This window comes from Xyrauchen texanus, chromosome 13, assembly GCF_025860055.1.
Source record: "Xyrauchen texanus isolate HMW12.3.18 chromosome 13, RBS_HiC_50CHRs, whole genome shotgun sequence".
Taxonomy (NCBI): domain Eukaryota; kingdom Metazoa; phylum Chordata; class Actinopteri; order Cypriniformes; family Catostomidae; genus Xyrauchen; species Xyrauchen texanus.
The window spans coordinates 18,079,075-18,101,189 of NC_068288.1; the positions used below are offsets into that span (position 1 = coordinate 18,079,075).

The following is a 22,115-nucleotide window of genomic DNA, read 5'->3' on the forward strand; positions in this document are numbered from 1 at the left end:
GTGCATACCACTGTCCAAACGATTGTAGCCCAAACCTACCACCAAAGTGTGATCCTTCAAAACCCAGGCGACCGACCTTGGCGTTCATATCCCCAGCAATGATTACTGTTTCTACACTGCGTGCTGACCTCATGAGTGTAGCAAGGTCCTTGTAGAAGGCATCATTATTACAGTCATTGCTGCAGTCAGTAGGTGCATACATGGAAACAATGAAGAGGAGTCGGAAAACACTGGCACCCAGAGTTTGATTTAACAGAGCTTGCAGGCGCATAGCCACCTACTTACTGAAATCCAATCCACTAGTGCATCAGCAGCTGCTTTGCTTAGAACAATGCCTACACCAGCCTGACCGGTGGCCATGCCCTGGGCATCGCCTGATGCATAGAGGTAGTAATGTGTCGAGAATGAGGGGGCCATCAGCTCAACCATTGAGCTGCTATCTTGTATTCTAGTTTCAGAAATGCAACAGACATATATTTTTAGGGTATATAATGTATGTACAAGAGAAGCTTGCTGACCTACTTGTTTCAGGGTGCGCAAATTGAAGGTGCCTAAATTAACTGAAGCTCTGGGAGTGATCATAGGATACGGATTGGAGCTGGATGAGAAATGGTTGGTTTGAGCAGAGCATTAATGGAACAGGCAACACTATGAGCGGGACCTAAGGAAGATGCATTAAATGTGAGGGATGGGATGGGTCTAAGGGGGAAGGGTCAGCAGTAGCATGGATTCGCCCATCTACCCTGCTGTATGCAGCAGATAGGGCGACCCGGTTTATCCTGCGTGATGACCGATGCAGTATGAAATTCTTGTTATTTGGGTTATGCATGGTTATATGTGGGCTAGGATCCTGCCAGGCAGGGCCGGACTGGGACACAATTTCAGGCCGGGAAATCCTACACCCATCCAGGCCATCCTATGCACCCAAATAAAATTTTGAAACACGGACAACCTTGTTTTTTTCCACCCTAAATTAAATTTATTTCACAGTATGACCATAACGTAAAAACATAAACAACCAACCTAGAAGTAAAGCAGTCCTAATATCAAATGGGTCTGCACATAACGTACATACAAGCATTTACTCTAGAAGTCCAAAGCTGTTTCTACCTCTCTACTTCTCACTCATAAGTGTATATATAAAAAAAGGAAATTTGTATTACCTTATTAAATGTATGCATCATCTTTCATGTCAAATTCTTACATTTGATCAATAAATTCAGTTATAATAATAAGACACTATAGGGCTATTACCCATCAAATAAAAAAAATGTGCACTGCAATTACAACTGCAATAAATAATGTTATGAGATTGATGTTTTAAATAAATGTTTGAATATAAAAAAAATGCAATACTTAAACATTAAACTAAACCGCCAATAGGTGGCGGCAAGTGACCGTCTTAATCAGTGAGTCATTCAAACAAAAGATTCGTTCAAAACGCTGAATCATTCAGTAACAAAACACTGCTGTAGCTTTCCTTTGGAACTATTTTAGTCGGTGAAATAGAACAAAAACAGTTAATATGGTTTGTGTCTAAAACGTAAGTAACTTAATAATAAATATTAACTACGCTACTTGTTTATTGAACAATAAATTCAATGTAACATTTTCAATCGTGATAATATTCAGCAAAACAGCTCCCTTAGATGTGTAAATGTTAAACTAAATCATATGTTATAAATAAAAAAAACAACAATTAGAATTTTTACCTCAGTACATTTCTTCTGTGAGTTTTCTGTGTGCACTTATTTGTTTTGATTTCTCCAAGAATGTAAAGTTAGACGGGCGCTACCGCTTACATTTGCTAGCAGTTCAATACTAAGTTAACGAAGAAAAAAGTACAGTATTTACAGATGAAACTGACCTGCACTTGAAGCCCTGAACAGGTCAGTAATTTTGCTGCTTCTTGGAGTGCTTTCTTTTTTTTTTTGTCCTTTCCCTCTCTGCTCCACCTGGCCGTTTTCTCTCCATCATCGGGTGCTGCTCGCATTTTCTGTTTAACCGTTTGTCTGAGGGGTAAAGTCGAATCGTAGCCTTGCCAGTCAAGACTAACAGATTCATGATTTTATTTTTTTTATTGTTATTAATATTAAGAATAATTTTATTGAATGACGAATTCAAAAATGATCACTGGTAAAGGTAATATAAAATAATAATAATAAAAAAAACGCTGGCTGGCAGCAGGCCAACTTAGTCGCCAGGCCAGCGGGAATTGTCCCGGTGCTCCCGATGGCTAGTCCGGGCCTGCTGCCAGGCTGCCCAAACCTAGACAGGAGAACAATTAGTGTTCTCAACCAGTAAAGGAGCCACCCTAACACTAAACCTCAACCTGGAGGACCAGGAGACTGTGGTTTGTCAGACCTCTATTCGTTGACCTGAATTGCATGAGTAACTCTGTGAGTGTCAAGTGAACACAGTCTAATTTAGCCCAACGGATTATCAAGGTACACAAGCTATCACACCGTGTCAAGGTCCAGTCTCTTCGTGATAGAGACCAGAAAATCCTTATGACCAGAATAACATTTTTGATGCGATGATTGGTTCACTGGTTAGTCCAGTTATGAACAAATTATTCATTCACATGACTTTTTTGATGCACATCTTGTATTCCTCATAAATTCGGTAAATGTATTTTCATAATAGTTTATGTGCATTTCTTCTTATCGAATAGAAAATGTATCCTCCTCAAGTGAATGTGTATGTTTTTTATGCACATCTTGGCGTTTCCATTTAGCAGTTTTTATAAGATATCTCAAAATGTCCATACAAATATGCAGACGGGGACCCATCTAATGTACCTTGCCTTATAGCATCTTAAAGGGCAGCATGAGGGTAATGAGGTGAGTTTGTTAAATTTACAATGCTTTAGATTCACTAATTGCACATTTGCATAATTCCAAATATGTTCGGCCGCTAAACGTTACATTTAAAATCTGAAGTAACCCGGTCTTGGCAGCAATTATCTTGCGCACTGTTAGCATCGAGCCTGGTGAAATATAGCCACGCTTTTGATCTTTTCCACATCTTTTACATCTATGGGGGTTGGGACAAATACACACTACAGCCTCATGTGTGAGCCGCGTCTCTGGGCGTAACCGGAGTAAACTAGTGATTTTCCTTGATACCTAAACACAGCCAATCACAGGCACTTTTAGATTTGGGCACATCTAGCATGCTACATGCTTATCACTGATGTTGACAAGATTAACCCCTTAGGTATCGAACTTTGGTATCGAATGACAATACATTTTTTGATACTCGAGAGTTTAGAGGCAATTCGGTTGGTGCCTAAAATGCATCGAACTTGATACCCAGCCCTAGTCCCAATACCCACACTTGCGGTCTTAGCCACTTGAGTGTGCGTGCATGTGACAGGAAGTAAGTGTTCATGACTGTCCCATATCTAAAACATGCCAAAGCTCAGAGCACTTAACCCACACTAAATCCACATTAGCGCAAATACAGCTTTCGGAGCAGACTTTCAAGTGTATTCCAGAGTTCATCACGTTCAGGAGCCAACAGCTTGCCTACCTGAGTTATCAGTATATTTTTGCCATGATGATGTCAAGGGAAGCTTTTCAATATAAATTATTTATTATAGTGAAACGTAAGTGAAGCATATATTTATTTTTGGAATAAATGAATCGGTGTTTCCCATTAATTACCTAGGATGTGGCGCCCGTCAGAGTCTAATTGTCCCGCCACAGTTTCACAAGGAACATAAAATATTTTTACCCTTCTCATAATAACATAAAAGGTCTCTAATATTGTGTTTTGCACTGTTGCTTTGGCAAAGCATCTCTCACTCCCAGTCATTAAACTGTTTTCTGTGGGAGCATGCCCACGGACCCCCTAGAGTGTTCGAGGTCCACCCACAACAGTTTCAAAAAATCATGTGGGATTATGAATATATTCAACATTTAATAACAAGATTGGGATGACTTAATAGCAGCATCATAATTACTAAATATTATTTATATGTTTATTATATAATTCTTGCCCAATAATCACCTTACTTGGTTTGATCTTACCTAATACTGCTGGTGATTTTGGTAAATTATCAGCCAGTGTGGCATACAATATAAGGTCTAGTAAATGTTGCTTTAACATTAAAAATAGAATACCCTACTACCAAGGTTTCCTTCTCATCTTTATGTATTTAAAATATAGACTGGCAGCCAAATGTTTGGAATAAATGTACAGATTTTGCTGTTTCGGAAGGAAATTGGTATATTAATTCACCAAAGAGGCATTCAACTGATCACAAAGTAAAGTCAGGACATTAATGATGTAAAAATAGCACCATCACTTCTTGAAAAAAGTCATTTTTGATCAAATCTGGACAGGCCTGATTTCCAGCAGCCATCATTCCAACACCTTATCCTTGAGAAACATTCTAAATTGGTAATTTGGTACTAGAAATCCACTTGCCATTATACCAAACACAGTTTAAAGCTATTTGGTTTATTAAATGAAGCTTAACATTGTCTCTGAGTTTGTTTTTGAGTTGCCACTGTATGCAATAGACTGGCATGTCTTAAGGTCAGAAATAGGTCAAAAATGTAGAACTCATCAGTCAGTCATTGTTTTGAGGAATGAAGGCTACACAATGCTTGAAATTGCCAAACAACTGAAGATTTCATACAAAGATGTACACTACAGTCTTCAAAGACAAAGGACAACTGACTGTAACAAGGACAGAAAGAGATGTGGAAGGCCAGATGTACAACTAAACAAGAGTATAAGTACATCAGGATGCAGGCCTTATGGGAAGAATTGCAAGGTTAGAGTGGGCAAAAAAACACAGATATTGGAAAAGATTGTTATAGATCTTAACCCCATTGAGCTTTTGTGGGATCAGCTAGACTGTAAGGTGCGTGAGAAGTGCCCGACAATACAGCCACATCTATGGCAAGTGCTACAGGAAATGTGGGGTGAAATGTCACCTGAGTATCTAGACAACTACAATGTCAAGGATCTGCAAAGCTGTCATTGCTGCATGTGGAGGACATTTCTTTCAAAGTGTAATAATAATTTTCATGTTATTAATGTCCACAGTATACATTGTAATCAGTTGAATGCCTGAAAAGTACCAATTTCTTTCCATAAGAGCAAAATCTGTACATTATTCCCAACCTTTGGCCGCCAGTATAAGTTTTAATGATTTTTATTTGTTGTATGAAACCACATACTGATAAGATGTGTAAAGCAGTCTTTGGTTGTCTTATATTAATGACAAGCCAAAGCATAACATTTAAATGGTTTGTAGTAGTAGAGATTAATGATCACATAGGTTTATAGAATAAAGTTTTTTTTTATTCTTACATTTTATGCAGTGTATTGATTGAGAAACAAAGTAGAAAGAAACTGCTTATATTTCATATTTTACAGCAATTATGGATGACACAATTTTACAGTTAAACATTTTTTAATGTGCAAGGTATTGAAAATCAAAAATGGGTAAAAATAATTAAATTTTACAATTAATTTCACAGATTAAAAGCTGTAATTAAAAAATGTACTTACATATTTTCTACAGCACAATACACGTCCAACAACCAGTAGTGTATTAATAAATGAAAAGATGATACATTTTTCAGTTATTTATTATTTTATGTAGGCTATAACAGTCACTGCTACCAAAAACAGTTTTCAGCTGAGTGAAAAGACAAAAACAGCTTTTGCAACCAGCACCAACATCGTTCAGTCAACGAATGTCCCAAAATGCAATCAAAAGTCATACACACAATGGCAGTATTCATGTCTACTTGCACACTAGTTGCCAAACACTGGAAATACGTAAGACAAGTGGTAAGTAGGCAAGCCCAAAACTGCAAGTGGGGGTATTGGGACAGGGCCAGTGTCTTCTGAAGACCAGTTGATTTTGGGTGAGAACAGACCAAAATGTAATTCCTTTTTTTTCCTGAAAATCTTGTCTCCTTGGAGATGACGATTTCAAGCTAGATTACACTTCCTATAGCGCAATATAGCACTCTGCGCATGTGTAAAGCACTAGGAAGTATAATTCGAGCTTGAAATCACAATCGTGCCTAGAGACTGAAATTACAAGATGTAAAGTGAAAAATTGTTATATTTTGGTCCGTTCTCACCCACAACCAACTGGATAGCTTCAGAAGACATTGATTAAACCACTTGAGTCTTATGGATTGGGCTGCATGGTTAATCAAAATAAAATCCAAATTGCGATATGACCTTGTGCGATTATTAAACGGCAAAGGGCTGCGATTTAAATAAGTTATCTGCTCGCACTGCCTACTTCAAAGACTATGTGGACTGTTCTGTCTTGTCTGCACATGTTAGTGCATTATTACAGTGTTTTTAGAGTGGTTCTGTGCTTCACAACTCGTGCTCAGAGTAACAGATGTGTTGTCCAAGTTTGGTTTTGTTTGCTTTGCTAACATGCACTGAGGTTAGCGCTTTATATTTTAAGTCAGGGGTGCTCATTACATTGATCGCAATGCAAGACCATGATTGGTCGAACTTAATATCAGGCCAAAAGGAAAAAGAGGATAGAGATAGAAACGGAATATCGCGCGCCCGGTCCCCAATCGGCCTGATGAGGCGCGCGAGGGATAAAGGCGGCCGGTGACGATGGTTCGAGAGAGAGAGAATTACGGGCATGTCCGTCATGTGTGTTTATGTTTGCGCTTTTGGTTTAAGTTTACATTAAAATATAATTTATGTTGACAAGCCGGTTCTCGCCTCCTCCTTGCCCATCCTTTAACTGTTTTACAGATACATACAGTAATAGACCTGGCACTGTCTAGTATCATTAGAACACTAATCAAACAATATGAAATGAGGAAATGTTACAACCACTCACTGCTCTTGACTGAATAACTTTAGTAGCTTTAAAAATGATTAATGCGGGGGTCACGTGACGCCATTCGAGAAGCAGGCGTGTAAGCGACAGCTCTGTGCACTTTGCTAACTTTTTTTATTATTTTCATATCATAATATATTGAAATTTTATACACCCAGTGACACATTTGCTCTTTGAACTAAACATGGCAAAGAAATCAAAATCCTTGGGCTCTGGAGACATTAAAAGACACTTACGTGTTCAAGATGATAGCTCTGACGGGCCTGGAGAAATTCAGCGTCAACTGTCCAATATGTTTGTGATGCTGACGAAGGTTATTGCTGACTTGGAGCAACTTGCTGTAATACGTTAATCGATTATGGCAATGGAAACAAAATTCTCTGAGTTGGTTACAAGAGTGGCAGATGTTGAGAAATGGGTCGATTATCTGGAGTCATCGGAGAGGGAATTATCCATTAATCCACCAGTGCCACAATGGACGTGGAAGGCTTTTGGAGAAATTGGAAGATAGGAATCGCAGGAATAACATCCGAATTGTTGGAATTCCTGAGCACGAGGAGGGCAGAGATATGGTGAAATTCCTAGATGAGCTCTTCCCGAGTCTGCTCGACATAACAGGCTATAAGCTGGAAATCGAGCGAGCTCAAAGAGTCCTGGCTCACAGATCTGCTGAGCGAGACAGGCCCCTATCAATTCTGGCCACATTCAAGAAATGTAAGAAACTCTTACATCAATGGAAGATTGCTTTTGCACTGATGTTTCCGGCCAGACTGAGAATAGACACCAAGGACGGCCGCAATGTAATTTTGTGCCCAAAACAGGCACTGTCATTCATAAAAACAATGGGTGAGTAACCATTGGGTGTTTCCTATGTGAGTGGATTGACTTGCTGAACATACACTCGATTGTCGGAGGAAGCTGGGTGGCATTTTTGTTTCTTTTTGTATTGTTCCGCCTAGTGGCTGGCGTTTTTTTTGTGGAATGACACTCCATGGGACATTTGCCTTGACGGATGATCGCTTTTGCACTGAAGTTTTCGGATAGATTGAGAATAGACACAATGGGGGTCTTCAAAATATCTACATCCTGCACACAGGATGTCTTTTATAAAGTTGATGGACTGAGTAAGTCAAGTTATATATTTTTATGCGGCCTCCGAGTGAATTTGACCCTTGACCATCCGAGGAACCGGGAAGCATATTTTTTTTTCTTTTTTTGCTGGTTCTGCCTAGTGACTGGAGTTTGTTTTGTGGAATAACACTGCTTCGGGACAGTTGTGGATTAATCTGTTCGTTCCTTGTGCTTATGCCTCCTGTTGGCTGGAGTTTGATTTGTGGAGTATGTTTGTAGGACATTGGAATGATTACGTCATCCGCTGGACTCATAAGCAGCCGGGTCACTGAACATTAATTTGTCTGTCCGAAGAAACTGAACGGCTTTATAGCAGCTGGAATTTGTTTTGTGGAGGAACATACATTCCAGCCAGTTCTGTGAATCAATCTACATGTTCTTTGTGTTTATTCTGCCTATTGATTGGGGTTTGTTTTACAAAGTATTTTCTATTATGTAATTTTGCCTTACAAAATTTGTGCAAAAGCACAAGCTTGACTTGAGCAATCCAATAGCAAAGTTGTTGCAGGGGCTCTCGTAGGCGTACAAGTACCTTTTGAGTTTAGAGGGATCGGTGCTGGTTGGTGCTGTCGTGCCCGGGGTTAATGCACACGTTTTTATTTTTTCTGTTTGTTTTGTTAGGGGGGAAATTCAGGGTTTGGTTGTTGCAATAATGCTGAAATGTGTTTTTTGTAATTTTGTTTTTGACACACAATTTATTTTTCTATTATATCAAAATGTCAAATGTTAAAATGAGTGGGCTATCTCTCTCCATGTGGAATGTGAATGGGTTTGGCACCCCATAAAAAGAACAAAGTTTATTTATTTTCTTAAACATAAGGAATGTGATCTAGTGTTTCTTCAAGAAACACATCTTTCCCTGCAGGAAGCTGAAAAATTTGGGAAGATATGAGGTGGACATGTTTCCTTTAGTGCTGGCTCAAGTAAAAGCAGGGGAGTCATTATATTGATAAATAATCATCTACAATTCAAAATTTCAAACAGATTAATGATAAATTTGGAAGAGTCATTGTTGTTTTAGCTGAAATTCAGGGGCAAAGGCTGATTTAGGCTAATATTTACGCACCTAACGCTGATGATCAGGGCTTTTTTATTGATCTTGAAGGGATGTTGCAAGCCACTGGCACCCCTCATGGTATAATATTGGGAGGAGACTTTAATCTTTTGATGGATTCAGTCCTTGATCATAGTGAAGAAAAAGTGTGCAAGCCCCCTACACTACAGCAACATTGGCGGCTCACAGGATGTGTAAAAAGTAAAAATATTGGTCTTACAGATATTTGGAGACTTTTGAACCATCTGGTAGGGACTACACATTTTTTCCATCCATCCATAAGACTTATTCTAGAATAGATTTTTTTTTTAGATCTAAGTCCCTCATTTCATCTGTTGTGGATTGCTCAATTGGAAACATTTTTGTCTCAGAACACGCCCTGGTGAGTTTAGAGGTGCTGCCACATACAGAGGAATAGAAATCATATAGTTGGTGCCTTAATGTATCCCTTTGGCAAAATCCTGATTTCCAACAAATGTTATAGACTGAAATCAATGTTTATTTGGAGACCAACTGGTCCTCAGTATTTTCTGTGGGCGTGGCTTGGGAGGCACTTAAGGCAGTTCTTAGGGGTCGGATCATACAGTATGCCTCATTCATCAAAAATCTAAAGCAAGAAAACTTGTGGAGTTGGAAGGAAATATTAAAAGTGCAGAGGCAGAGCTGAAGTGCCGAATGTCATCTGATGGCCTCAGAGAATTGACCTGATTGAAATACTGATATAATACTATTTTGTCACAGAAAGTGGAGTTTTGGCTATTCAGGGCAAGGCAGTCATATTTTAAGTTGGGGAATAAAGCAGGAAAACTTTTGGCTAGATATATAAAACAGATAGCGTTGTTTTCTACCATTCCCTCAGTGAAATCTGCTGGTGGTGAGATTTTAACCTCAGCCATTAATATTAATAATGATTTTAAAGAATTCTATCTTGATCTTTATTGTTCCATGTCTTTGTCTACTGATGAAGATATTAGAAAATGTGTGGAACCATTAGAACTCCCTGAACTGACGACTGAACAAAACAATTCTCTTGATTCTGAGATAACCTCTGAGGAGCTTGGTAAGGTAATTAAGTCCTTACCTACAGGCAAGGCTCCGGGGCTAATATGGCTTTGCCACTGACATTTTGTAATCTTATGCTACAGAACTGGCTCCAATTTTGTTAGACGTTTATATGGAATCATTAAAGAATGGAAAGCGTCCCCCAAACATGACACAAGCCCGGATCAGTCTGTTTCTTAAAAAGGATAAAGATCCAAGTGAGTGTAAAAGTTACTGTCCAATTTCCCTGATCCAGTTAGATGTAAAAATGAATGATGAACCGTTACTCACCGTCAGCTACTGTTAAACTTGGCACAACATCTGTATACCTTCATGTGTGTGCCAAAATACACCAGGCCTCATATTGCAGTAATTTGAAGTAAAATGAAGATCAATAAGGCAGCGTGTGATTGTCCTCAAGTTGGCAGAAGGCAAAAGCAGAGGGCACTTTTCGTTTTCCGTAACGTTGAAAATTATGTGGAGCTTTGAAGCCTTGTATTTTGCTAGATCAAAAGGTCCGGGTGGGCAGAATAGCTGATACATGGCCTAAATTAAATTAGCAGGATGGCAAGCACTCCTGAATCCAGTCCAAATCCTTTTGAATGGAGCTGAATCCTTCGGGGGGTGGGGGGTTGTCAGGGTGGCTGACCTTGTTTCAGAAGCAGGACAACAGCTTGACAAAGTCTACATGTATCTTTATGTTACAGGCTTAAGAAAATGACAGACAAGCGATCACCACTTATTTTCTCTGATTAATACTTATGTGCCATTTAATACAGTTGAAGACCGCTTGGAATTCACTGACAATGTTCTGCAGTACAAAACTTAAAGAGCAGCCAGTTCAAAGCTGATGAACAAGGTTATAAAAGGGCCAAGAGTTGATCACAATGCCATTGAGATTATAGTGACAAACAGTGGACATTAATTAATTGTCTCAGTTACAACAAATATACTAACACTGAATAAAGTTAATATGTCTGTAAATCTGTATAAACCAGTTGTTTCGGCTTGTTAAGAGGTTAGTGTAAATATAAGCCTTCTCATAAACTGATCATATACAGAAGGACAAGAATAAAAGATGCAGCAGTAATCTATGACAATGACTAACCTTTAAAATCTCTCCTCGTTTGAAACTTAATTCATCATCCGCAGTGGCTTTAAAATCATATTTTGCTATTGCCTCCATGGCACAGACTGTGTGGAAATGATATACAGCTCCTGAAGAAAGTGTCTCTTAAGGCAGAAGGTCTTTCTAACACGCTTGTCTGATCTGACTCAATCTCCAAATTTTTGTCCTTGTTCCAGCTGACCATGGAATGCCAGCTCTTCCTTAACTGCGTGCTGTCAACCAGCAGATGGACATAAAGATTTCAGCGAAATGGAGTTATCTATGGACGATACAAAAAGAACAAGCTTTTCAGATCTAGTTTGAAGCAGCTGTGCAACATAGATACACTAAATGCTATACGCAAGTACAAAGGGAACAAAATAACTGGGTCGAGCTGACGTTTGCCAGCAACCGACCATAAGCCAATTAGAGCAATGAGATGTAATGAGGGGTGTCTTGGTGATGTTGGATGCTGGTGGGCTCTCGAGTCATGATGATCTGACTGTGGTAAAGATAGTTGCAGTTTGACATTTGAAAAACACGCTACGCACTGTCATAGACATGTAAATAATGTTGCATGTTATTCTTCATGATTTGTGAATTCAGATGACATCATCCGAATTCAATCGTCGTTTAAATACTTTGACTCTTCATTTTCTAATGCAAATAGCTCCAAAAGTTGAACACCTGGAAGACTGAAACCACTCTCATTTGACCAGTCTGATTTGTGAATTTTTTCACAGTAGTTTGTTTTCCTTTTAACCCTTTTTAAGTCCACGAGTCGGGACGGTGACAAATAAGCACTCTTCAGTTTTCACTCTTCACTTTCACATTTCCAGCAAACACGCAGTCTGGGTTCATGCAAATGTACTTGTTTTAGAAAACTTTCACAATAACATTTGGTTGTGTCTTACTGCTCTACCCACATTGCCTTGAGTAATAATAGGGAATCAGCTTATAATTCTAAAAACCGACAATCTTCACAGGTTACAGTAGCCTCAAAAATATGTTGATGACTTTTAAAAAAAATTTCACAGATCAGTTTATGTCTCTTAACCATTTGTTGAGTTCTGGAGTCAAAAGTTTACTTACAAAATCTGTGTTATAGGCTTTGAGAGGTTCCATTCTGGAAACATGATAATTATGATGGAAAACACTTGTTCCCCTTCTGTCACTCACTTGACGTTGTGTCGATGTAGTGACGCTAGGGGTCGCTCTTGAGAGCCCCAAAACACCTCAGATCTTTGAAAAAAAGGCCAATGAGAATTGTGAAATTTGCATGCCACTCCTCCGGACATACGGGTATAAAAGGAGCTGGAATGCCCACTCTCATTAAGTTTTTTCTTCGGAGCCAAGTGGTTGCGTATCAGCGAGCTGAATACCACTGCTGTTCCATTCACCCCTGAAAGAAGCGTATGCTGTTGGATATTCGGTGCATTCTAGCAGCTCTGCTGCTTCTGCACGATTAGTGCAGATTACGCCCCTGGGTGCTTCGACAGCGCACATATACAAAAGAGTATATATATTCTGCAAAGAGCATATTTTCCTCTGTTTGAGCAGTACATTGATGTGAATTTTTGATGTCTTTTTAAAGACGTGTCTTTTTAAAGATGCTTTTCCATCTTTTTGTGATTCCTGGATGCAGTCGTTGTCTCTCCGCCTCCGACGGCCATGGGCGCTGCCTCACGTGTCTGGGCCACGATCACACTGAGGCAGCATTCGTAGATGGTTCGTGTTGTCATTGTGAGAGCATGACCATGGCAACGTTGTGGTCATGGCTTTGCTTCTTCCGGGGGAACCCCCCCCCGCTGCGCCCACCCCCGCTGCAGCCCGGCTGGCACTGGAGGCGATTTGGTGGATTTCGATGCATCAGAGAGCGCACTGACAATGTTGGACACCGAGGACTCGACTGGCTTGCCATCTTTGGGTCTGTACGCCCAGTCTGCCCACCACGGACTCCATCCTCCGGTGGAGGGCCGGAAGGAAAAGCCTTTGTTTCCTGTTGTTTTGTGTTGAAAAAAAAGGCCGAAAGGGCTGCAGAAACCAAATTGCCAAAAAAAAGTAAAAAGTTTGTGGGGCAGCCAGGGCCCCACGAACGCGGCCATGCCACACCTACAACCACGGCCAGCCGGTTGTGACGACTGCAAACCAACCCTATGACGGGTACACAGAGCAAGGTAAGTGCTTGAACAGGGCACCATCTGGCACCCGCGCCCAGACTACTGGAACCTCCGCGTCTGGCCCTTTGACGTGACACGGATCTAAGTGACCCATCACCGGCAGTGGTTGACACGATCACTACGAGGCAGCTCTATGCCCTGAAGTGCCGTTTGTACGCGAGGTGGTGTTCTTTGCAAGCCAAAGGACCCCCAGATGTGCGCAGTCGGGTTAGTGCTTTCCTTCCTGTTGGAGAGGTTTGAGGGGCAGTTGTCCCCCTCCACCTTGAAGGTATATGTGGCAAGTGCCTGCAAGTGCTGCCCTGGGAGGAGGCATACCCAGCCAGTGTGTGCAAGGATTGCAAGCATAGCTTAAGATGCTCTGAGCAGCTCTTTGTCTGATTTGGCAGAAGAAGACAAAGAACGCTGTCTCCAAATAGAGGTGTGCCCACTGGATCTTTGATGCCATTGCTTTGGCATACCATACCTGCATCGGCAGTTCACGTAACACGGTTCAGCTGTTGTGCTGTTTTTCTATAGGGACCCCTAGTGTCACTACATCGACAAGACGTCGAGTGAGTGACAGAAGGGGAACGTCTCGGTAACTGTCTTAACCTCGGTTCTTGCCACAATGCTGAACTAGCCGCTGAAATGGCTGGGATCTTGTCTCGGCTCCTCAGCACAAAACCTGAATGAGAGTGGGCACTCCAGCTCCTTTTAAACCTGTATGTCTGGGGGATTGGCATGCAAATTCCACTCGCCAATTCTCATTGGCCTTTTCTCAAAGATCTGAGGTGTTATGGGGCTCTCAAGAGTGACCCCTAGTGTCACAACATCCACACAACGTCTCGTTCCCTCCATCAGGGAACGGAGATCATGACAGTAACAGAGATGTTTCACACAAAACTGGATTTGTGAAAACTTTCATATTGATTTTAGTCCTTTTAATGGCTTCATGCATATTGGCATTGTGAAAAATTAAGGATGCAAGTAAAAATAGTAATAAAAGGCCTAAAACTCTAGGCCTCAAACTGAGTAAAATCAATCTGTGAATGTTTTCACAAATCCAGTTTTGTGTGAAACTAGTGTTTTTCCATCATAATTATCATGTTTCCAGAAAGAAACACCTCAAAACCTATAACACAGATTTGTTTTAGTAAACATTTGACTCCAGAACTCCAAAAATTGTTAAGAGACAAAAACTGATCTGTGAAAAAAATTCTCAAATCAGGAAGGTCTATTTAAGCCTTGAGTATGTCACGTCTTGGTGCTCATTTTGTAGAATTATAAGAAGCTTATTGGTTTTTAATGACATAAAAAGCCAATATGCATGAAACCATCAAACTGAGTAAGATCAATATGTGAACGTTTTCAAAAACCCAGTTTTGTATGAAACTAGTGTTTTTCCATCATAATTATCATGTTTCCAGAATGGAACCTCTTAAAACCTATAACACAGATTTTTTTAGGTAAATTGTTGAATCCAGAACTAAAAAAAAAAAAAATGGTTAAGAGACAAAAACTGATCTGTGAAAACTTCAAAAATCATCAAGGTCGTTTTGAGGCTACTGTGACCAGTGAATATGGTCAGTTTTTAGAATTATAAGCTGATTCCCTGTTATTACTCAAGGCAATGCGGGTAGAGCAGTAAGACAAAATCAAACGGGACAAAATGTGATTGTGAAAGTTTTCACAAATCAGGTATATCAAAGTATATCTGCATGAACCCAGACAGCGTGTTAGTTGGAAATGTGAAAGTGAAAAGTGCTTATTTGTCCCAAATCATAGACTTAAAACGGGTTGACAGGAAAACCAACTGGTGTGGAAAAAAAAATCACAAATCAGATTAGAGGGATTCCAGTCTTCTATGTCTTCAACTTTTGGAGATATTTACATTAGAAAATTAAGAGTAGTAAAACTTAAAATGGCAGATTGCAAAGCGGAGGATGATGTCATCGTAATTCACAAATCATAAAGAATCACATGCAACATTATTTACATGTATATGACAGCGCATAGCGGGTTTATAGCCAATCAAAACCGAGGTGTGGATCTGATATTTGTAAAAATAACCTAAAAATAGTTCTTAAACTTCAACTAATTACAGTGCAAATTCTTTATGTCTGTAAGCGATGATTCATTAGCTATGGACACTGGATATTCGCGTGAAGATAACGTTTTGATCTTATAAGGGGCCGTTCAGACCAAAAACGTTCTTGCGCTAAAAAGGCTAGATGCAATGAAAGGCATATCACAGAACACATGTGTCTCGAGACGCGCTTTAACAAGTTGACGTTGTTTGTTTTGTTTTGTTTTACCAAAAACGCGCTCTTGACGCGAGACACTGAACGAAAAAAGAAAAAACTGAACTGAGTCGACGGACAAAAAACGCGTTCGATGTGAACGGCCAAACATCGCTAGGGAAACGCGACGCGACACACTAGAACGCTCGCATTATAATCAGGCTGTCAACACTGCAGGCATGTGTTAATTCAAAGTTAACTGCGCACTCATTGTGCAGTGGGCCTCGTTTGCTGGTCACGTCGTTTGCTTGTAGTGTAGGCTACACTGCAGTAGGCAGCTCCTCTGATTATAACTAAAACATTGAAGTTTGATGCTTCGCTCGTTTGCAGTGTATATGGGGTATTTATATTACATGTAACACTAAATATATAAGTGTTCAGGGTTGAATGAACGGATTTATTGAGTGAAGAATATGTTGTGAAGATTGGATTATATATTTTATTTTTATCCTAGCGGATCACTCAATCAACAACACCAGAACAGAAATTTCCTCATTCTTCCGCATTTTTTCACCACAGCTAGAGGATTTATATCCTGCAACTGCACGATATCAGTCCAACTAAAACGAGTCAAGGAGTACATTATTTACACGAATCTTTACATTTACGGTTTAGATAATGCAACACTTACCCACAACACAGATGTGGAGAAAATCTCCGTCTCCAAGCCTCTTTACGCAGTGACAAAAGGCCTTATTTCAAAATACGGCATTTTTGCAACTCTAAAATGTTACACGTCTTTCTCTCTCGACCGGTTTCAGTTAATTTTCCCGACTCCGAGAGCAGCTCTAGGAAAAGCAAGCGGACAATTAATTTCCGCTTCCTCTGTTATGGTCCCAATCGGTCCCAATAGTTCGCAAAGACAGGAGAGGTCCAGAAAAACTTCGCACACAGTATTATTAAAGCGAAACCACACAAACCGACAGCGAATTCAGAGACGTTATTTTACGCCACGTTTCTTATCATCTTAACCTTTTAATCTCTCACTTTGAAGATGGTAAATGAGACTGGTATAAAACTGGAGAGATATGCTGTTCCAGTTCTCCATCAGTGCAATGTAGCATTGCGCACACACATGAGCGGAGCGACATCTAGTGGCCCAAGGGTGAAACTACTGCATAATTCAGGGATTATTCTGGCTGCACTTGTTAACAAGTAAACATGTTAACATATATACGTTAACATATATGTAGTTAACATATATAAATGCAAACAAAAAAATGTAGGGGTGAGAAAAAAACAAGGAGAAAACAAATTCATACAAGAGGAAAGCAGATTATATTTTTCAGATTTATTGAAAGAATAATGCTAATGGTTATTGCAGTGGTTCTCCACCAGGGGGTCAGGGCCTCAACAAACTTCCAATGGGGCCTCAAGATAAAAATAATAAAATAAATTGGTCTGTTAATGTTGTCTTTGACAATAGGGATGCTTTGGAGTCAAAAAGATTAAGAACCACTCTTGCAAGCGCATGTCACGCGCACACTAACACTCTGCCTATGAACACATGTCTTGTTCCTTTGCAGAGAGTGCTAGCAATGTCACACTTGCATGTGAGGTTGAGGGTGCATGTCTGCAATAGGCCCTTCTGATTTTTTTGCAGACCAGAATACAAACTATACATACAACAACTGCCCAATTTGACTGGATGTCACTAAACAATCGTTTAAAAAATAATGTAGTTGTAAAATAACTCATTTTAAATCCTGAATCTAAATATAAACCTTACATTGAAATTTTGAGCAAAATATTTAACCTAGGCCTATGTAAATAAGGGATTTATACAGTATATAAATCAGAAATTACATTATCACTGGACTGTCTCTAGAGGCAGTTTTCCAAGTGGGATATGGCGAATACTATGTTACAAAGAGAAACAGACTAATATTTACAAACAACAAGGCCTATGCAGTACAGTTGCAATGATTAGTTTGTTAAAGTGGCACAAATACACACATACTATGTAGACTCACAAGTCTTGCATCACTATTTGAACAACTGCAAACATAAGGGTGAAAAAAGGAACATTGCAACGGCAGACGCCATAGTGATGCACTGATACAGTGGCGCAATTTCTATTCATAACAGGAGGTGTCAGCTGCTGTCGAAGGACAGTCAGTGAATGCTCCTCTCTGCAGACAGATGGGTACTCGTACACTTGGGCTGTGGATATTGCCTGCTCTTCGCCTCAAGCAATCTCAAGCTCTTTAAACAAGTTTTCCGCATTTTCCTCTTTAAGTACAATTGTAAAGCCTAGAATTATTCTTCCGTTTTGAATTTGTTCATTGTGCACAGCTAGGTTGAATGTCACATTTACAGTATGAGTATGGAACACTAATAAATACGTGTGAGATGCTGCTGTAGGTGTGTGACTTTCAGTGACAAACTTTCAGGTATAAGCTCCTTTGTTCGATTTACCGTAGTTTACAGATGTGTTTCTGTCACAATTTTCTTCATGGATTTTTCAGAAGACTTGTGTGAAAACTCATCTGTGTCTCTGTTTAACTCATCGGAACATATACAAGGTAGGCAGATATTGCAGGGAATCTAATGCAATTTTGTGGATAGCAAATGTACAGTTTCTCAGTGTAACAGGTATGAAACAGAACTGATATTTGAAGCTTTTTTTCACTGTGGCAGCGGGGGCGTGGTCAAGCGCCCGTCCGGGAGAGAAAAGCGGTAAGGGCGCTCACACCTGAGCTAAATTATTTCTAACACCTGTCTCTAATTGCAGTAGCTTGAGGAGAGCGGCATAAAAAGCAGCAGCAACAGAGCCCAAGGGAGAGCCCGACACAAAGGCCAAGAAGCTATTGTCGTATATTAGTGTGTGAATTAGTGTGGGAGAATTAAAAACAACCTTACCTGAACCCTGTTGCTGTTTCCGTCCCTTCCTCACTGGAAACTTGTTACATTCACCAAAGAGAAAATATATTTTGATATATTATATTGATAAGTATAGTCAACTTTACATTAAAAATTTAATGTGTAATAATCAAATAACCTAATACTTCTACTATTACTATTACTACTACTACTACTAATAATAATGATAACAACAACAAAGCAAAACTATTATGTTATTTAAATAATTATTTAATTGTATTTTTTATAACAACAATAACATTAATACTAACAATTCTAATTACAATATTATATTAATTATTATTAAAATATTAATATAAAATGGCAATAATGTTAAATATTACAATAATAATAACGCATACACACACACACATATATATATATATATATATATATATATATATATATATATATATATATTGAATGTACATATCATAATTAATATACTTTGTAAATGTATACATGTAGTATCAGATCTTATGTGTTTCATTGTGTGCTTAGTGACCATGAGGGATCAGTATGGAAATGCCATCTTGCTCAGTATTTTTGGAACCATATGGATCTTGGGCATCACTGGAAACTCTATTGTCATCTACACTATCATTAAAAAGACTAAGTGCCAGGCTAAACTGATAGTACCTGACATGTTCATATTTAATCTCTCTATTGCGGATTTGCTCTTCCTCCTGGGCGTGCCCTTTCTCATCCATCAGCTCCTTGGCAATGGATCTTGGTGTTTTGGGGCCACCATGTGCAAAGTCATCACTGCTTTAGATTTGAACAGCCAGACAGTGAGCACCTACATCCTTACAGTTATGACCCTGGACTGTTATGTGGCCACTGTCCACCCCTTTCGCTTCAACCATATCCGTACACCCTGTGTCGCTGGCACTATGGTGGGGATGGTGTGGACACTTTCACTAATCTCCATCACCCCTGTCCTAATGTACACTGGACTCATGCCTCTTCACAGTGGTTGGATGGGATGTGCTCTCCTGCTACCAAATCCATCCACCAATATCTGCTGGTTCACAATATACCATTTTGTGCTGACATTCACCCTTCCACTCATAGTTATCTGTGTGGTGTTCTTCAAAATCTTAAAGCACATGTCAACCACGGTGGCTCCTCTCCCCCTAAGGAACCAACAGGTACGCACTAAGAGTGTGACCCGCATGGCTGTGGCCATCTGTTTGGCCTTTTTCATCTGTTGGGCTCCTTACTACTTCCTCCAGCTTGTCCATCTGGGTATACAGAAGCCCAATGCTTTGTTTTATTATGTCTATCACATTGCCATTAGTATGGGATATGCTAACAGCTGCATCAACCCTTTCCTCTATATTATTCTGAGCAAGACCTTTAAGCGCCAGATTGTTGTAGCCATACAGCCTATGCACAACCACTTCCAGGTCAACCCAAGCACCACAGTGGCAAGTGTGTTACTGCGAATGGCTGCAGAATTCCAAAGACATTGTCATAGTGATGACTCTGAATAGTGGGGAATTTCTGCTGGTCTGATCAGTGTTTGTTCAAAACCTAATTTGAAAAAATATTATGGAGATTACAGATGAATTAAGGCTTGAGTGTCAGGATTTAAATGTTTTCTTGGGTGAGTTGGAATATACTCAGGAGATCTGACAGTAAGGCTGAACAGTTCAGAGGGAAGTCGAGAAGTTTTGAGCAGCAAGTACATGCTGACAAATAACTATGCCTGTCACTGTCACAGCACAAAACTGCAGCTGCCTGTCATTTACACAGTGTTATACTTTATTACTGTACTTATTATGTTGATTAAAGAGAGAATATTGAATGGAGAAATATAGTGACAAAACAACAGATTAATATATTATAACATATTGCCTGTATGTCTTATATTAGACATTTATTCATAATTTCTAGACGATTAGCTTGTCTACTTAACATACTGTCTTCTGTCTACTGTCAGGTTAATTTCATTTTAATTAAGCTATGTGTCTTTTCAGTAGGAAACAGTTCAACAGTAAGCATTTAGTATTATCATTGTGCTTGAATTTTTATTGTGGCAGTTATTTTGAAACTTGTGCTTTACATTGTCAGAAGGTATACAAAAGTTAAAAGTCAGCATTTTACGTAAAACGTAAAATGAAAATTCTCTCATCATTTACTCACCCTCATGCCATCTCAGATATGTATGACTTTCTTTCTTCAGCAGAACACAAAGATTTTTCTGTTGGTCCATTCAATGCAAGTGAATGGTGATCAGATATTTGTAGCTCCAAAAACCCAAAAAGGAAAATTGAAATCCATATAACTCTAGTATCATAAAAAGCAATATAATAGGTGTGGGTTACTCTAAATCTCCACTTCAGCTTTCATGTTCAGATGTGAAATTTAAATTGAATTAACTTATGGACCAACAGAGCTGAGATATCCTTCGAAAAATCTTTGTATGTGTTCTGCAGAAGAAAGAAAGTCATACACATCTAGGATGGCATGAGGTTGAATAAATGGTGAGATAAGTTTTGGGTGAACTATCCCTTTAAGATTTAAGTGATGTGTGTAATTTTTTCAATGTTAAAATATTTTCTAATTTCCCAGCTTAATAAGCAGAGACAACTACAATAACCATTCATTTGTTGATTTCCCCAAAAGTTTAAATTCTTTAAAAATAGTTCTGTTTGCTTGCATGGGCCATTTCCAATGTTATAAAATTTGCAGCGTAATGGCGCTTGTCCAGAATTTTACATACTGTGTCCGAATATGGGTGCAAAGCATACATTACTAAAATGCCAATTTCCATCATGATTGTTTTGCAATAGTAGTAAAAATGGCATTAACTGTCTCCATAGACAAATTTATATTTACCGATGAGATACAAAACTTCCAATATTTTAAGTGATATGCTGTAGAAACCATAAGTCAGTGTGATTTCAAGAATTTAATTGTCGAATTACAATAAAGAACAACACGTCTATGAAGTCATTAGCTGTGTCTGAAATCGCCCAGTCGTTCACTCATTCACTATTTCCTATATAGTGAATGGCTGTGAGTGCACTATATTTCAGCATTGAATGAACGAAACGAGTGAGCGATTTCAGACGCTGACGTAAATTCTATGCGTCAGAGAACACTCGGGAGCTGTCGCAGACATTTGTCATGAACATTTCACCTGTGTGGCTTATTGAATTTGATAATCTCAAAAAAAAAAAAAAAAAAAAAAAGAATTTGATAATCTCTGTAATCTTTATATAGTTATAGTTTATATATATAATTTTATAATGGGCAATTAAATATTTTATTTTTGCATTAATAAAAATACAAAAAATTAAATGATCATAATACAGTTAATCTTTTCACTTGTTCATTTGATATGCGTATTACATTAATGATAAATTACTTCAATTTGTCATGTTTAGATTTTATTTTTCATAAAAAAGATAATAACTATCTGTTAAAGATAAAAAATAATGAAAACGCTATTGCACGCTCCTATATATCTTATTAAAACAAATTGTAGAAAAGTAAACTACCAACAAAAACCAACCTAAGTGCACAAGCACACCTTTTCGCTGGGTTCTTCTTATCGGTGTCCTCCATCCGAGTCCAGAGGCAAACTTGATGCAACTCTTTGTTT

At 39.0% G+C, this 22,115-nt stretch overlaps 2 protein-coding genes across 2 annotated transcripts in view; one reads left to right on the forward strand and one right to left on the reverse strand.

Moving 5' to 3' along the window:
• The window catches only part of LOC127654192 (growth factor receptor-bound protein 2-like), a 43,031-nt gene extending 26,344 nt beyond the window's left edge, over positions 1–16,687 (reverse strand). Inside the window, exons 1-2 of the mRNA XM_052141262.1 lie at positions 16,272–16,687; positions 11,182–11,461 (exon numbers count right to left, since the gene is read on the reverse strand). Of these exons, the coding sequence (XP_051997222.1) occupies positions 11,182–11,259 (78 nt within the window). The 5' untranslated portion in view covers positions 11,260–11,461; positions 16,272–16,687. The remainder of the gene's footprint in view (positions 1–11,181; positions 11,462–16,271) is intronic.
• A 1,408-nt stretch (positions 16,688–18,095) lies between these two features.
• On the forward strand, positions 18,096–19,998 carry LOC127654405 (melanin-concentrating hormone receptor 1-like). The gene is made up of 2 exons (XM_052141564.1): positions 18,096–18,165; positions 19,004–19,998. Exons 1-2 carry the CDS (start codon positions 18,096–18,098, stop codon positions 19,996–19,998), a joined length of 1,065 nt encoding a protein of 354 aa, XP_051997524.1.
• The last annotated feature ends 2,117 nt before the right edge of the window (positions 19,999–22,115 follow it).

Coding starts and splice junctions, on each gene's coding strand:
- LOC127654405 (XM_052141564.1), top strand. CDS start 18,096: ATGGATTTTTCAGAAGACTTGTGTGAAAACTCATCTGTGTCTCTGTTT. Junction 18,166..19,003: donor CTCATCGGAACATATACAAG/GTAGGCAGATAT, acceptor TTGTGTGCTTAG/TGACCATGAGGGATCAGTAT.